The sequence below is a fragment of the Plasmodium yoelii genome (assembly GCF_900002385.2).
Source record: "Plasmodium yoelii strain 17X genome assembly, chromosome: 9".
Taxonomy (NCBI): domain Eukaryota; phylum Apicomplexa; class Aconoidasida; order Haemosporida; family Plasmodiidae; genus Plasmodium; species Plasmodium yoelii.
In genome coordinates this window covers 1,326,821-1,344,312 of record NC_036181.2, presented here as the reverse complement: position 1 = coordinate 1,344,312, position 17,492 = coordinate 1,326,821, and the positions used below count along the sequence as shown (strand labels likewise).

The following is a 17,492-nucleotide window of genomic DNA, read 5'->3' as shown; positions in this document are numbered from 1 at the left end:
GAAAAATTATCCATATATTAAAGATGAACTCTTATTTCACAAACTCGATAAAGGCCCCACCGTGACATTAAACCGGTCAAAATATATACTTTAAAAAAATAAAAATTAAAAATTAAAAATAAAAATAAAAATAAAAATAAAAATAAAAATAAAAATAAAATTAAAAATAAAAATAAAAATAAAATTTTTTTTTTTTTTGATTTTTTTTTTTTGATTTTTTTTTTTTGATTTTTTTTTTTAAAAAGTACATGCTTGGTAATGTTCCTTGAATTCTTTTGTCTATATGTACTTTTCTAAAGTCAAATCATATCAACCTGAAAAGAAGAATATTGGCTTGTGTGTATTTAATTCGTATTCCCATTGAATATGCATCTATGCATGTGTATGCATCTATGTATGTGTATGCATCTATGTATATGTATATTTTTTGAGGAGAAAAAAAGGAATATACACCTTAGGTTTTTCCATTATTTATTTTCCTTTAAATATATATAATTGAAGATGAAAAGGAATTAAAATTATTTACGAAATTCTATAAACAATAGGAATAAATAATTAACCTTAAATAATATTAATGAACTCTTCATAAATATTAAATCGGACTTTTACATAGACATATAACAAAATCATATAAAGGGAAAATAAAAAAAAAAAAAAAAAAAAAAAAAAAAAATGGATGAAAATATTATTATAGATATTAAAAAAAACAAAAAAAAAAAAAAATATATTGATAATGATATAGATAAGAAAAAATTATATTACATTAGTTTTATTTGTGAAGAAGATGATATAAATTTTTTTTGTAATTTTTCTGAGAAACATGAGGAAGATGTTATAGGAACAGAACCCATTTCCAATTTAAAAAAAAATAAAAATAATTCAAGTGGTGAAATAAATTTAAACATCGATAAAAAAGACAATACATCTAACATTCTTAATAAAATATATTTCCAAAAATCATATTTAGATAATCTTATAGAAAATGAAAAAATCAAAAATGATATTAATTCTCAATCTTTTTGTTCTTACATATATAGTAAATTTTTTTTAAATTTTTGTAAAATTTTATATAATTGTCATTATGAAAATAAAGAAAATTATAATTTTAAAAATAAGTTTGGAATGGAAATATATTTTTTTACTAAAAATAACAAAAAAATACAAAAGTGTAAAATCAATAATTGTGGTAATTGTTATGATACAAATAAATGTTCATGCTGTCTAGAAATCGGAAACAAAAATATAAATAGTCAATATCAAATTTGTGAATCTAAATTTAACAAAATAAATAACAATTTTGTTTTGTCTCCTTATATTGCATATACACCATTGGAAAATTCTGTACTCGAATATTATATGCCTAACAAGAAAATATCTAATTTTAATTTTTTAGTAAAAAATGAATCAAATATTGAAAAAGATAAAAATAAAAATATTTACGAAAATTTTAACATATGTGACATTTTTTTAAATACGGAAAAAAACTGTGATGTCAAACAGAAAAAAAAATCTTGTGAAATTGGAAAATCCTCGAAAAAGAAAAGCGGCTTTTATGTACCAAAAAAGGGCGAGCAAATTTACCTTAAAAGGAGCATAGATGCCAATAAAATAGTAAAAAATAAAAATCGAAAAGAGAGCAAGGCAACCAAACCAAACGACACAATGGCCAAACCACATGACTCTTCTTTTCTCTTAGACAATTATACGTCGAGTGACGAAAATTACGTTTCTTTTTCAAATTTTTTACCAAATAATAATAAAATTTTTGTGAAAAATAAAAACAAATTCAAAGATACAAATCTGAAAGATAATTGTTTATTAGAAGAAAATGACGGAATGGCCATTTTTTCTCATATAATGAACTTGTGCAAGCAAAATAAAATATTTTCGTTTAAAAAAAATAAATGTCCAGAAAATTGGAAAAAAAAAAAAAAATCAACAAAAAAAAAAACCAGGTTGGAAAATGATAATTGTAAATTTTATGAAATCGGTTCTGAAAAGATTAGTGAAAAGTCATACAAAAAAAATGAATTTGAAAATAAGAACCCAAATTTATTATCACATTATCATAAAAAAAGAAGTTTCAGTACATACTCTTTAGATAATTATAAAGAAAATGGAACAATATCTCCAAAAAATAAAATGTATAAAAATGTGATCTATAAAAATAACATTGAATTAAATATACAACAAAATATTATGAACACGAAAAATATAAAAATATATAAAGACCTAAAATTAGAAAGAGAAAAAAAAATCCAAAAAGAAGGTCACGAAATGGATATGCATTATTATGAACATTTTTTGAAAATGAAAAAAAAAAATGAACAAAATTTTCTCAAAAATCAAATTTTAAACGGTTTAAAAAATCAAACTAAATATGATCCATCTCATTTAGAAGACATTATTAACAAAAAAATGATTCATATGAGAAGTGTAAAATTAAATAGAAAGGAATATGTTCCTAATTTAAATTTATATAAACATGATAAAATAAAACAAGCTCAATGTAATTTAAATTGTGTAGACACCATATCTGATAAAACTAAAAGTCATGTTGTTATTTCATTAAAACTGTCTACTATTATTTCTCATAAATTTTGTTCTTTATATATATGCGAAAAATATGAGGCAATAATAGAACATTATAAATATCATTACATATATATAGATTTTTATTTAACTTATATTTATTTAAAAGCTTTGATAAAATTAAAGAAATATAATGATTGCTTAAAATATATTTTTGATATTAATCGCCAACAATTGAATCCATTAAATAAATGTATTCTTTATTTTTTTTTGGGTAAATGCTATGAAAAGTTATATAAATATAAGTTAAGCACATCAGAATATTCTAAGGTAATTATTCATGGTGTTAGTATAAATAAAAATAAACATAATGTGTTTCCAAATATATTAATAGAAGAAAAAAAAAAATATAAAAATTATAGTTTTGAAATTTATCCATTTTTACTTATTTGTCTAGATAAATTAATAGGTACATATCAATTAAATAATTATGAAGAAAATAATTTGTTAAAATATTTTAAAAATAATTATATTATTTACAATCTTATAAATTTTTATACAGCCAAAATAAAAAATAAAATTAACATAAAATATGATGAAATTAATAATTGCATGAATACAAAAAATGAAATAAATTTTAATGAATATATTATGTCTTATCAAGATATGTCTACAAAAATGAAAAATATAAATATCATAAACCAAAATATATCCAATTTTAAAAATCCATATCGAATTAATATGGCACCAAGTCGACCAAACAACCAAGAAAATAAAAGTAGCGATAACGGTAATAATATAGGAGATCAAAATTATTTCCAATTTTTTAATATAAAAAATGTTACAAATAGTAGGATGCGGACACATACTAACAGTAGCACTCATAGTTGTGTGGGAGAAAAAAGAAATTATTGGGAAAAAAATAGCGATATTACAAATAATTACAACGAACATACGTGGGAAGAAAAAAAGAAACAAAAAAGCAAATTTCCACACAATAATAATATTTTCGACGTTTCGTATGAACAAGTCAGAAAAATTAAGAAGAAAAAAAAAAAAAAAAACAATGAGCTAGCTAAAAATATATATGTTAATTTGAGCAACATTTCATATGTTGCTAAAAATGACAGTGATTATTTTGACTATAAAGAAATAATAGATAATAACGAATATAGTTGTTTATATGGTGAAAATAATGCAAGCAAAAATATTATAAAAAAACTTATTTTAGTTTTCGATAAAATTATATCAAAAAATTATGCACACCATCATTTAGACATAAATTATGATGATCTGTTTTTTTATATCCTACATGGATTTTTTCAAATATATTGTAAAAATATATTAAATTCAATTGAAAATTTTGCACATACAAATTTTTTAAATCAAAATATTTATAATTTTATAAGAAAGGTAGGTCTACAACTTAAATTAGTTAATGTATATATCGAAACTCCATATGTAATAAAAAAAAATAAAATTATTGATCAAACTAATATATTTTATAAAAATCAGAATAAATGTAATTTATATAAATATAAAAATGTTTTACATATGGATACAATCACATTGGAAGATCTCATATGCATAAATACATTCTGTTTAAAAAAACATTATTTTGTTAATTCATATTATATTAGTAAATATATATTAAAAAAAGAAAAAGCATATGATAATGAGGAGGTTATTATATTATATATAACTTCTCTTATAAATATACCAGACATAATTATAAGTAAGAAAAATAAAATAAAAGAATTATTACTTTTATTTCATAAGAAAATTAATCATATTAAAAAAACAAATAAATCATATTATTTTAACCCATCCAATTATATATATATATGTGATTACTTAGATTATTTTATATATGGAATAATTTATTTTTTAAAAAACAATTTTAGAAGATCTTCTAAATATTTTAATAAATGTATAAGCATAAAAAAGAATTTTTATTTATGCTATATTTATTTGCTTAAAATAGCTTTAACAAATAATACATTAACTGGTCAGAATAAAAAGTTAATTTTTTTTACATGTTTTAAATTAAGAGCTTATAATATTGAACCTTATTTAATCTATTTTGGTCATACTATAAAAAAAATATACCAAGATATAAACAATAATAAAAAATATAATAACAAAAATATAACCATTAGTAATGATAAGAATAATGAAATAAAATTACATTTGGCTATTCGTCATTTGGAAGAAAATTTTTCTAAAGCAATAAATTTAGACAATGATAATATTTTTTTATATAATGAATTATTTGTTTATTCTTTTTTAAAAAAAGATTTTTCTCAATGTGAAACTATTATGAATAAATATTTTCATCCTGAAAATTTGTATTATAAATCATCAAAAATTATATTTTCGGCATCTTTTATATTATATAATTCAAGTATTTACAATTATATTTGTACAAAAAAAATGACTATGTCAGAAAAATATTTAATAAAAATTTTAAATACCAATCCATTTGATATCAAATCAATAAATTTGCTAACACATATTTTGTTTACAAAAAAAGACATATATTGGATACATTTTTTTGATTATTCAATATATTTAGAAAATATTTTATATTTAAAAAAAATTATTTCTTATAAATCATATATGTGTGATACATTTTTTAACAAGCTTAAACAAATCCAAGATATTCATTGTTTTATAGCTTACTATAAAATATTAAAAAATGTTAAACAATTTTACAAATTTTTTAAAAATTATATTAAAACACGATCTTTTATGCACATCCACAAATTTAATAACAAATAGCATGTGGCTTTATTCTCTCGCTAGATATTCCATGTGCTAAGTAGTGAAATGTGTATGCATATGCATGTGTATGTATTTTTTTTAATTTATGATATGGCCTAACTCTACATTTGGCACAATTTTTGCATATCCATGTAAGTGTTGGCAATACATATAGCAGAACACTTATTCTTATAAAGATTGTAATATGTTCATTTTTTAAACATAGATATTCAATTTACAAAATATATATATATACATACGTATGTATATTACATACATTTTTAAATAGGAAAGGGTTTTGTGAAGGTTAAAAGGGGGGCAGGTTTATTTTTTTTCATATAGCCTTTTCGTGGGAAATAATAATTAAAATGTATAATACATAGGAACTTAAATTTATTTTTTTATAAAATATGGCATGAAAAATAATTCTAAAACGTCTCATTTTATTAACCGAAAAATGCTGGAAAAATGGAATAAATTGTGTTATTTTTCGTTAATTTTTGAAGCTTAATTAGGGTCATATATAATTAGTAAACACGCCTGCATATATATTATGCATTATGCATATACATACATACATACATATATATACATACATATACAATGGGTAAACAGGCATACTTTTTTATGAACAAAAACGAAATATGATCGATGCGATATGATAATAATAATAAAATAATAATGATGATAATAATGATGATAATAATGATGATAATAATAATAAAATAATAATGATAATGATGATGATGATGATGACGATATTTTATAAATGTATATTTCCAAATTATGTATAAATAAATAGTATATTGTTATTAGCACAAAATTAAGCCCCCAATTTTTTTACCGTCCCAACTAACTTTATGTATGTATGTATGTAATATTTTATAGGATAATTTATTTGCCTATTTTATTAATACACTATATATTTTTCGAAAAAAAAAATGCAAAATAAATAATTCGTTTTTTACATAATTAGTATTAAAAAAAATATGCTAATTTAAGTTTTTTCGTTATTATTATTTGCATAATATTATTCTTAATAAATTCCGAATAAACAAAAAATAAGCAAATAAAAATTAAGCTAATAAAAATTAAGCAAATAAAAAATTAAGCAAATAAAAAATAAAGCAAACATTATAGCTAACAAATATATAAATTTACAATTATCCACACTTGTTTTATTTTATTTTATTTTATTATTATTATATAGATAACATTTTTATGCCATTTATAATTAAATTATAATTTGAATAGCTAAAACAATATATTTTTTCCTTTTTTTTCCTTTTTTTTCCTTTTTTTTCCTTTTTTTTCCTTTTTTTTTTTTATATAAAAAATGATTTGCTTTATAGTTAAATTATTAATTTTTATAGCCGCTTATATAGTACCTAGTGGGATGGCATTTCATGGGATGAAGAATAAAAGATATGATATGGTAGAATATTATTTAAAATATATTTATTTTTTTATTATATTTGAACATCTAATAACACCAACATTCGGAAGGTTTATTTCAGGAATAAATTGTTTTATTTGGGGAATAATACATTTATCACTTTATGTTGTTTTAATTATTCCAAAATTTAATTATTTAAATAATATTTATGAAAAAGTAGCTAAAATAAATGGTGATAATAATATTAGCTTTTATTTCAATAATTATGTTATTTCCCCTTTAAATATGAAAGCTAATGCAATTATAAAAAAGTTAAAGACATTATAAAATAAGCATAAATATATATATATATACCATCATATGTAGATATACAAATAAACCATTATATTGTATGTGCACATGTATATCTCTGTTTTTGTGTGTTGATTTTTTGGTTGGTTTGACGTTTACTTATTCATAAATAAAAGGAAGGCCCCATGTAAACTTTTCCAGAATTTTTTTTTTTTTTTCAAAATAAAATTTGATGATATCTAAATAAACATAAATATTCAGACGAATATAAATTGATATAATAGAAAAAAGATGGATAAAAAAAAAAAAAAAAAAAAGAAGAAATTATAATTTCATAGGATGAGAAAATATATCAGTTATGAAGAACATAAAAAGGGAAAAGCCAATAAATTACTTACATTATCAAAAACAAATTTAAAAAAATGTTATTAATATTATCAATATTATCAATATTATCAATATTATCAATATATTTTAACACGGATATGTATATATACTGATTAATGAATACATTTGTGATTTACAAAAAGGGCACATTATGAAACAAAAAAAAAGAATGTATATATATATTAGTAGAATAATACAATGTAATAATTTATATATTGTCACATACCATTCCATACATATTTATCTACATTTTGATTTATTATGTGTATATATTTATTGTATTTTTTTTTTTTAAAAACATAAAAAAATGTTATTTATATCCCCATATTTTTATTTTACCCTCATTTTTCAAAATATTACCGTATATATACACAATTTTTTATTTTTCTGAGAAAACTTCTAATTCTAGTAAACAAATTAAGATTGTAACTTAGTTTATAACTTATTCATTCTTGAAACGGAGAATAATATGTACATGTATGTACATGTATGTATATGCATGGAAAAGATCACCCAAGTAAAAGGAGAAAAGTGTGAAAAATAATTCCTGATTAAATGGTGGCTATATTGCAATAGACATAAAAATTGGGACTCTCAAATAATTTTTAACATTACATTTGCAAACTATTAATAAAAGTACTATTACCATCTTTTTCGATATCATTTCCTTTGTTTTTAATAAAATTAAAACTAATCATTTTTCACATTTATTATAAAATGGGTATATGTATGCATGTGTGTGTATACCCTTTTGGAGCTAGTTGTATGGCAGATTTAAAAATAATAGATATAACGTTGTAGATATATAGTCATGTATAGTATTGGAAGTAAATTATGTAAGATTTATAATTTATGAATTTTTGTATACATGCAGAATGGTGCATACACATTTATATGCAAATCATATATATAGAAAATTGTTATGCAAAATAAAGAAGATTAAAAATATAATAATATTTTGCCTATGTATAATATATATATGTGCGTATATATTATTTTTTCTCTTCTAACGTGAACAACATAAAATGTTTTCAGATTTTTATGTGTCTATTCAATGGATGCAAAAAAAAAAAAAAAAATTATTTATCTGAACTAGCTACAAGTCTGTATTATTATTTTTTGTATTTATGTAGGAAAAAAATACCACTTAAAAAATACCACTTGTAAGAAACAGGTTATTTGTGTTGAATTTCGATTGCAATATTTTTTTTTCCGATTTTTCCACTTTTTTAATGTTAATAATTTTTAGGCAAAATGAAGATTATATTTTATCAGAAAAAAACAACTCTCTAAATGTGTGTATAGTATATATGTCTTGCTAATAACATATGGATATGATATTTATGCATGTATGTAGAGAAATTATTAAAGAAAAGGAACATAAAAATATAAAAATAAAAAATATAAAAATATAAAAATCTAAAAATAAATCATACCATATTTTTACTTTTCTATTTATGATATTTTCATGGGTATAGTAACACAAATATACCAAGCCATCTTGACATCATCCAAAAGTTCCCCAAAAGAGCAAGGAATCAGCAAGCAAACGATACAACCGCTATATATATATATATGTGCACTATATAAAGAAAAGCTGCAAAACATGATATATATAATACCTTTTTAAAATATAGATAATTATAATAATTAAAAATATGCATAAAACAAACAAAAGAACCAATGCTAGCTTTAACGATTCAAAGGCACAACTATCTGACCTTAATTATAAATTTGAAGAAAATGGTGACATAAAAATGTTTGAAAAAAATTCAGAGAATAATAATAAACACACTCACAATATTCCTACCAGAAATGATAACAATAACAAACTTCCCCACTTTGAACGTGATAAACTTCCCCACTTTGAACATGATAAAAATAGTTCAAATTTGAATCGATCTCATAATTCGAGTGAGTTAAATAAAATGAAAAAATATAAAAATAAAAATCATAAAACATTAAACCCTAATTATATGGATATAAATAATATAGACTTAGAATCATATATGATTAAAGGGAAAAAAAAAAAAAAAATTTTGAATAACAATATAATAAAAAATTCCAATATAGAATTAAATAATAAATTAAACCCAGCATTAACATTAGTAGCATCTAAAGCAGTCAATGGTTTATTAGATGGGGTTCATAAACATATGCAAGGTCCTTTTTCTTTGAGTACAGATCCTAATGGGAATTCTCCTTTAGCTCCACAAATTTTAACTCCAAATTTATATCCCAATATTCCTAACCCTTTTAATTTAAATAATGGAATGCCTCAACCTACTGCTTCCCCAATATCTATTCCCGTTTCTTCACCACAACCTTCTTCATCACAAAATGTGCCTCAATCTATACCAACACAATCACAAGTGGTTTCTAATAATCCTCAAAATAATATAGTTTCTACATCTGGGCAAGGAAATACATCTCCTAACATTCCAATGCCTGTTACTCAATTAACTTATCAACAATCTGATAATATTCCAAATCTTATGTCTGCAAATCAAATAGCTCAAAACCCTGCTTTTAATATTCACCCTACTGCAACTAATCTCCGAGATAATCCTGGAAATGTAAATTATAATGAGGTAGTAACTATAACTATTGGAATAGTTATTTGTCTTTTTCTTTTTTGTTTTATTTTTGGATGTTTAACAAAAATGTGCAAACCGGCCAAAAGGAGAAGATGACATATCATTAAAAAGTGAAAAAAAAAAAAAAAAAAAAAAAAAAATTATTTTTTGAAAAAATTATGCGCCTCCCAGGGTTTGTATATGTGTGCATATTTAAAGGGAGGGAAAAGGAAGAGAAGGAAGAAAAGGCAGAGAAAAAGAAAAATTGCAAAATTGCAAAATTACGAAAGGTGCAAAATTTCGAAAGGTGCAAAGCGCGGATTAACAAGTAGTGGCAATATATACCCCCCTCCTTTCTTTATCCAATTTAATCGTTGTTTAGAGTTTCTTTTTTATCGTATTTGGCTATTATAGAATATGATGATTTTTTTCCAAGTCGAAGAAGTGCATAATAATTATTATCATTTTTTGTTTTTAAGAAATCCATAATATTTAATATATATTTTGGATCTGTTATTAATTTTGTATTTATATAGATGCAATTTTGATTTATCTTTTCTTTCGCTTGTTTATTTGTCATAGCAATTTGAAAAGATTTCAAGATGTCTGTAATATTAATTTTATTTTGTTTTATTAAATTTATATTAATTTGATTATATGGTAATATTTTTAACTCTTGTAAATTTTCAATCTCATTAAACTTATTATTTTTAATTATTTTATTTATTTTGTGAATTTTATTAACAAGACTTTTTCCATAAATTGTGTTTGTGATATGGTCTGCCATTTTTTTTTTAGCAGAATTTATTATATCATCATAGCGCGAAGCAATGCCATTCTTCTCGTTTTCATTTTTTAGCTCTTCATTTTTTAGCTCTTCATTTTTTAGCTCTTCATTTTTTAGCTCTTCATTTTTTAGCTCTTCATTTTTTAGCTCTTCATTTTTTAGCACTTCATTTTTTAGCTCTTCATTTTTTAGCACTTCATTTTTTAGCTCTTCATCTAGATTTATGTTTAAGTTAGTTAACATGTCTATATATGATTGCACCTTTTGATCTTCTACATTTCGAAAAAAGTTCCAAAAAAGATAAGGAGATGTATATTCCGTATCAATCCATATTGGTAGCTTTTTATTTTCGTGAAACAAAGATTTACTAAATTTAATATTATTTTTATATAATAACAAATTTGTTGTTAAACCATATAATTGTTTATTATAAATATTTTGACAAAATTCAATTCCTGATTGTATATTACCCCATTGATCAGACCCACCAATTTGTATATAAGTATTATATTTCTTAAATAGATATAAAAAATCATAAGCTTGTAAAGATATATAATTTAAATCTTTTAATGTTAATTTTTTATTTTGATATTTTTTTATTACACTCTCTTTTCTAAGTAATTTATTAATTCCAAAATGTCCACCATGTTTTAAAAAATCAATTATATTCATTTTGTCATACCATATATTATTTTTTAAGATTCGCAAACTTCCTTTCCCACTGCATTTATATATTAATTTATCTTTTGATAGCAAATCACTTTTTCTACAAATTTCTTGAAACGATATTTTATTTAAATTTATTCCACACAATTTTTTCATTGGTAAATCTTTTTCATTTATATAATCTTTATTATCATTGTTAAGAATAAAATCAATTATACTCTTTTTTATATTTTTTTCATTTTCACAAATTTCATCATTTAATGTTTCTTTTCTTTCATTTAGTTGGAAAGAAGGGTCACCAATTTTGGTTGTGCTATTACCAAGTAATATAATAACATCAGTTTTATAGTTTCTTAATATTTCCAATGTCTTTAATTGCACTAAACTTCCTATATGTAGATATTTACAATTTAAGTCGATGCCAAGATATACTGATTTTTTGTTCTCGTTTTCATTTTCATTATCATATAATATTTGATCTACATTTTTTAAATCACTGATATAATTAATTAATTTTCTTTCATATAATTTTTTTAAAGCATTCGATTTTATTTTATATTCACATATCTTTTCTTTCACAATACTTTTATTTATATTTTGGCTATTTGTATGACTACACTTAATAATAGAACTTCTTTTGTAGCATTGTATTCCCACATTTTTCTCAAATAACAATATTCCCAACCCTAATATTAATAATTTGGTTATTTTCATCATACATTTCTCCCATCTTATTTTTTAATCATCTAATAATACATATGTTAGTTGTACATTCTCATTCGTTATTGTTTTGTTTTGCTCTGCTTTGTTTTTTTTTTTTTTTTTTTTTGCCTTTTTTTTTTTTTTTTTTTGGGCTCCCCCCCCATATGTTTATCCGTCACCTTTTTTTCGGTTGGATATTTTTTATTTAATTTTTTTCGAGCGAAAATTGTTTATAGAATTATGTGAATTTTTTCCCCATTTGTTTCAATTTTTTCGCTTTAAATTTCTAAACTCCCATAAAAATTTTAAGGATATATAATTGTAAAAATATTAAGTACAAATGAATTATTTTTTTTTTTAAATAATGCTTAAATTTAGCATAAAAAAATTATTATCTTTTCAAATTCCCCTAAACCAAATTCAAAAAACTACAACACGTTCATCAGGGCCAGGAGGGCAAAGTGTCAATAAGGTTATACACACTAAATAATTTTGAATAGCTCATAAAAATAAGAATAATTAAATATGTATTTTATAAATTTATTTGTATTTTTTTGATTTAAAGGCTGAAACAAAAGTGCAACTTCGTTTTAATGTTGATAAGGCAGAATGGATTCCACCTAATGTTAAAAATAATTTGAAGTAAAACATATTTTATATATGCATACATATACAAACCCTGAAAATTACATTGTTTTTTTCAAACTAACAACATGGTTGTACATGCATTTTGAGACCAACGTATTTTTCAATTATTTATTTATAACCTTTAGGAAAATCTTTAAAAATAAACTGAGCAAAACTAATGATCTTATTATAGAATGTGAAGGTTTGAATTATATAATTTTAAAGAAACAAATAAAAAAAAAAAATATAATAACTTGAGGGAAAATTTTTTATGTTTCCACACTGATGATATATTTTTAAGTTCCTATTCACAATATATACCAACTCATTCCGTTTATAATTTTTTTTTTTAAAATAGAAACATCTTCCCAAATGTCTAACTATAAAATATGTTTTGATAAATTAACAAAAATTCTTGAAGAAGCAGAGGTAGACATTTAAACATTTTAATAAAATGAAAAAAATATATATTTTAAATAACCTTTTTCTCTATATATATGTAAAGATATATACCTATATTTATTGTATGTGCTTTATTATACCATATGTTCCTTATATTCATATATAACATATTTTTATTTTTAATTATATTTTAGAATTATAAAGAAAAAGTAAAATATGCCAACGTTAAAGAGTTTATTCATTTGATTAAAACAGACGATCAGGTAGTTTGAAAGTTGTCATAATTATTTGAAAATGTACATAATTATTTGAAAAATGTGCATAATTATTTGAAAATGTACATAATTATTTGAAAAATGTGCATAATTATTTGAAAAATGTACATAATTATTTGAAAGTTGTACATAATTATTTGAAAGTTGTACATAATTATTTGAAAGTTGTACATAATTATTTGAAAATACACACACACATTTCTACATATATATGACCAGTCAGCTATTTTATTCAAACTATTTTATTTGTATACTATAATCTATGTACTTGTATTTATCACCAAATTTAATAAATGCATTTTTTCGAATGAATTGGTACAGATAAAAAAATACAAAGATAAACTAATTAATCAGAAAAAAAAAAAAAGAGAAAAAAAATTTAATAAACGAGATTATGATTGAAGTTATTTTTTATAACCTTTTAATGATAAGTCGAAAAAAAATATATAAGTTTGTTTTTTTTTTCAGTTTTAAAAATATGTGCTTAATTGTATAATAATTTAAAGCGTTTACGCATATATACATACTTACACACATATTTTGTGTTTTTTTTTGATTTACTTTAACAAATTGTTTAATTTTTTTTAATCTATAAAAATAACTTAAATAATTAGTTAAAAATTATTTAAAATAAAAACTATTTAAAATAAAAATTATTTAAAATATACACGCGCGCATATATACTGAAACTTTGAAAAGGGTTGCATAAAAAACTATATAATTGAGCAATGGATTTATAGTAGAATTGTAATATAAAGTTTGTATATATAAATAAAAAAATATAATATGTATGCTTATATATTTAAATTATCTTGACAAGGTGTATTATATAATTCTGAATTTTCTTTGCTGCTTTTATTTATTATAAGCTCGCATTGATGTTACATATATATATATATAAATTAGAAACTAAATAAATAAACATAAATATATAAGTTCACTGTATTTATATAATTGAGTACAATTAAATTTATGTACAATGTTGTAAGGCGTGTAATCTGATTTGTATTTTATTATGCCTTGTTTTTCCTGTTCATTTGGTTTGCTTGTTTATTTATTTATTTCCTTATATATATATTTTTCCCATTTATCAGTACATAATTTATTTTTTTTATCTTGTCACTTTAATAATTTATTTAATTTTCAATATCTTCTTCATCGATAGCTACTGCTGCAGCTTGTTCTAATTCTTTCTCAGCTTCTCGTACAATATTTAGATCTATTTGGAATTCAGGTGCTTTAGCATGTTCTCCGACAAAAACAAGATTTGGTTGATTTGATAATCTTCTAGCTAGCCATAAGAATGGTTTTTCAAAATTATAGTTTGATCTAGCTGATAAATCATAATATTGTAAATTTCTTTTTCTATGGAATTGAATTTGTCTTGACTTTACTTGCCTATCTTTAACATCAACTTTATTTCCAACCAAAACCATAGGGATAGTTTCACACACTCTTGTTATATCTCTATACCAATTAGGGACATTTTTATAAGTAATACGTGATGATACATCAAACATAATTATTGCACAATCACTTTTTATATAATATCCATCTCTTAATCCTCCAAATTTTTCTTGACCTGCTGTATCCCATACGTTAAATTGAGTTTTTCCAAAATTTGTCTGAAATTTTAAAGGATGTACTTCCACCCCAAGAGTTGCTATAGAACGAAAAAAAAAAAAAAATAAAATAAAATAAAATAATAAAATAAAAAATAAAAAATAAAATAAAAAATAAAATAAAAAAATAAAAAGGTGTGCAGGAAAAATAATATTTAATTGGTATGCCAATATGAAGGTTGCACACAGAATTGCACTTTTTTATATTGTTGCTTATTTTTTTTTTTGGATTTCTTGGCTTACGAATATATTTCTTCTCAAATTCTCCTGTTAAATGTCTCTTGACAAAAGTGGTTTTTCCAACACCACCATCACCAACTAAAATAAGTTTATATTGTGGAATAAATTCTTGATTATCCATTTTGATAATACCTAAATAAGTGGGTTGAAAAAAAATGTATGTACATGAGCATATATTACATGTACATGCATGTAATTTTTGGACCATATAGCCATTTTATGAATTTAAAAAAAAAAAAAAAAAAATTGAAATAAAAACATAATGAATATAAATATGTTTACATAGATCATATAATGTTTGTTTTAGGATTTGCTTATTTCAAATATGCATATCCTTGCACGCATTAAATAAAAGTATGGATATTTTATATTTAAACGATATAGATATATATAGAATAGTTAATAAATTTCACAAAGGTTTCCCAAATCAATGTATAAAATATATTATACTTTACTTTTAACTTTAAGAAAATGTGCAAATTTCAAAGAAATTGAAATGACAGATTAACTGAGAGTGTAAATAATCAGATTAAAAATGTTGTTATATATGTACATAAATATGTATAAATATTTTAGTTGGTATATTCATACGTATCACACTATTGTATTACAACCATACACATATAAATATATATATAACTATGTATGTTATATTTTAAATATGATTAATTCACAAAAAATATATATATATACATGATATATAACTAATCATACAATATTCAAGTAATATAGTAAATAAGCTGTATAGTGATAATGAAAAAACTGATAATATATATAAATAAATAGTAAATATATATGTATATGTAAAACATATGATTATTTTTTTGTTTTTTTTTGTTTTTTTTTTGTTTTTTTTTTTGTTTTTTTTTGCTTTTTTTTGCTTTTTTTTGCTTTTTTTTGCTTACTTTGTTATATTGTATAATATCTTAAGGATATATGTTTAAATACTTAACAAATTTATTTTATTTTCAAAGTTTATTTTTATTTTATCTTAGATAAGAATAAAAAAAAGAGAGAAAAAGAAAATAAAAAAAAAAAATAAATAAAAAATATATGGGGAATATAATATTTGTAAAAAATATATAATAAATATAACACTAAATTAAGGATTAAATATATATACGAGTGGGATAAGAATAAAATATTGGAGCAATGTATAGCTAAAAAACATATATATATATAATTACATATATATATATAATTACTATATATGTTATAAATTAAGAAGAAAAAAAAAAAAGGAAAAAAAAAATATGACTGGATTTATTTAAAAAAAAAAAACATGTAAATATATAAGCAATAATTTATTATATAATATATTTGTAAATTCTGTAGTACATATATTTTCTTATTTTTTTTATTGCAAATTTTATTTATATTTATAAAAGGCTCCTTATAATAATAATAATAATATTTATGCATATGTTAAAACCTCTATGCATATATAATAATATATATAATATATATATATATATATATAATATAATTAATATGTGGGATCAAAAGTTTGTAAATATAATTTATATTGGGGTACTACTTATATATAGCCAATACTAACTTATAGCCAAATATTATATACCCCTCTTCTTTAAAAAGCCCAATAAAAATATATTGCTATATTATATGTATATATGTATATGTATGTATATGTATATATATGTATATTATATGCATACACGTGTAAATAAATAGGTTGTATCCATTTATTTTTATACATACATATATATATGCAAACAAGGGAAATAAATAGTAACGTGAAATAGTGAAAGCACAAAATGAACAAAAAAATATGTAATAAATAAAGATTTTTAAACGTACATTATTTAAGTGTATTATATATATGTATGTATGTATGTATCCTATACTTAATAATTTTTAAAAAGAATATTTTGTGAAAAAAAAAAAATGCGAACCCATTTTACTACACCATACATTCTTATTATCAGCTCTGTTAATATTTTCTTTTTATTATTCCTTTTTACTATTCCTTTTTACTATTCCTTTTTATTATTCCTTTTTATTATTCCTTTTTATTTTTGCTTTTTATTTTTGCTTTTTATTTTTTTTTAATTTTATTTTGTATCATGACCATTTTTCACAAAATGGGGGAGTATTCCTATACGCATAAAATGAAGTATAATATAAAATCATAGACGGACAAATCTTTTGATGATACTCCAATTTATTATCACATTTTTTCAGTATCTAAGTTTTATTATTTTTATC

General features: G+C 21.3%; 6 protein-coding genes across 6 annotated transcripts; 4 read left to right on the top strand and 2 right to left on the bottom strand.

Annotated features, from left to right (window-relative positions):
* Nucleotides 1-672: 672 nt before the first annotated feature.
* PY17X_0932800 (conserved Plasmodium protein, unknown function) lies at nucleotides 673-5,313 on the top strand (the record flags this gene model as incomplete). Its single annotated transcript, XM_719598.2, has 1 exon — nucleotides 673-5,313. One exon carries the CDS (start codon nucleotides 673-675, stop codon nucleotides 5,311-5,313), a length of 4,641 nt encoding a protein of 1,546 aa, XP_724691.2.
* Nucleotides 5,314-6,631: 1,318 nt separating this feature from the next.
* PY17X_0932700 (conserved protein, unknown function) lies at nucleotides 6,632-7,018 on the top strand (the record flags this gene model as incomplete). The annotated part of the gene is made up of 1 exon (XM_721822.2): nucleotides 6,632-7,018. One exon carries the CDS (start codon nucleotides 6,632-6,634, stop codon nucleotides 7,016-7,018), a length of 387 nt encoding a protein of 128 aa, XP_726915.2.
* Nucleotides 7,019-9,027: 2,009 nt separating this feature from the next.
* On the top strand, nucleotides 9,028-10,062 carry PY17X_0932600 (conserved Plasmodium protein, unknown function; the record flags this gene model as incomplete). The annotated part of the gene is made up of 1 exon (XM_721823.1): nucleotides 9,028-10,062. One exon carries the CDS (start codon nucleotides 9,028-9,030, stop codon nucleotides 10,060-10,062), a length of 1,035 nt encoding a protein of 344 aa, XP_726916.1.
* A 250-nt stretch (nucleotides 10,063-10,312) lies between these two features.
* PY17X_0932500 (tyrosyl-tRNA synthetase) lies at nucleotides 10,313-12,115 on the bottom strand (the record flags this gene model as incomplete). Its single annotated transcript, XM_721824.2, has 1 exon — nucleotides 10,313-12,115. One exon carries the CDS (start codon nucleotides 12,113-12,115, stop codon nucleotides 10,313-10,315), a length of 1,803 nt encoding a protein of 600 aa, XP_726917.2.
* A 349-nt stretch (nucleotides 12,116-12,464) lies between these two features.
* On the top strand, nucleotides 12,465-13,806 carry PY17X_0932400 (peptidyl-tRNA hydrolase ICT1, putative; the record flags this gene model as incomplete). The annotated part of the gene is made up of 6 exons (XM_022956045.1): nucleotides 12,465-12,572; nucleotides 12,666-12,742; nucleotides 12,874-12,929; nucleotides 13,086-13,156; nucleotides 13,324-13,392; nucleotides 13,726-13,806. 6 exons carry the CDS (start codon nucleotides 12,465-12,467, stop codon nucleotides 13,804-13,806), a joined length of 462 nt encoding a protein of 153 aa, XP_022812236.1.
* Nucleotides 13,807-14,540: 734 nt separating this feature from the next.
* On the bottom strand, nucleotides 14,541-15,387 carry PY17X_0932300 (GTP-binding nuclear protein RAN/TC4; the record flags this gene model as incomplete). Its single annotated transcript, XM_719426.2, has 2 exons — nucleotides 14,541-15,067; nucleotides 15,270-15,387. The coding sequence occupies 2 exons, from the start codon at nucleotides 15,385-15,387 to the stop codon at nucleotides 14,541-14,543; spliced, it is 645 nt and encodes a 214-aa protein (XP_724519.2).
* Between the last annotated feature and the right edge of the window lie 2,105 nt (nucleotides 15,388-17,492).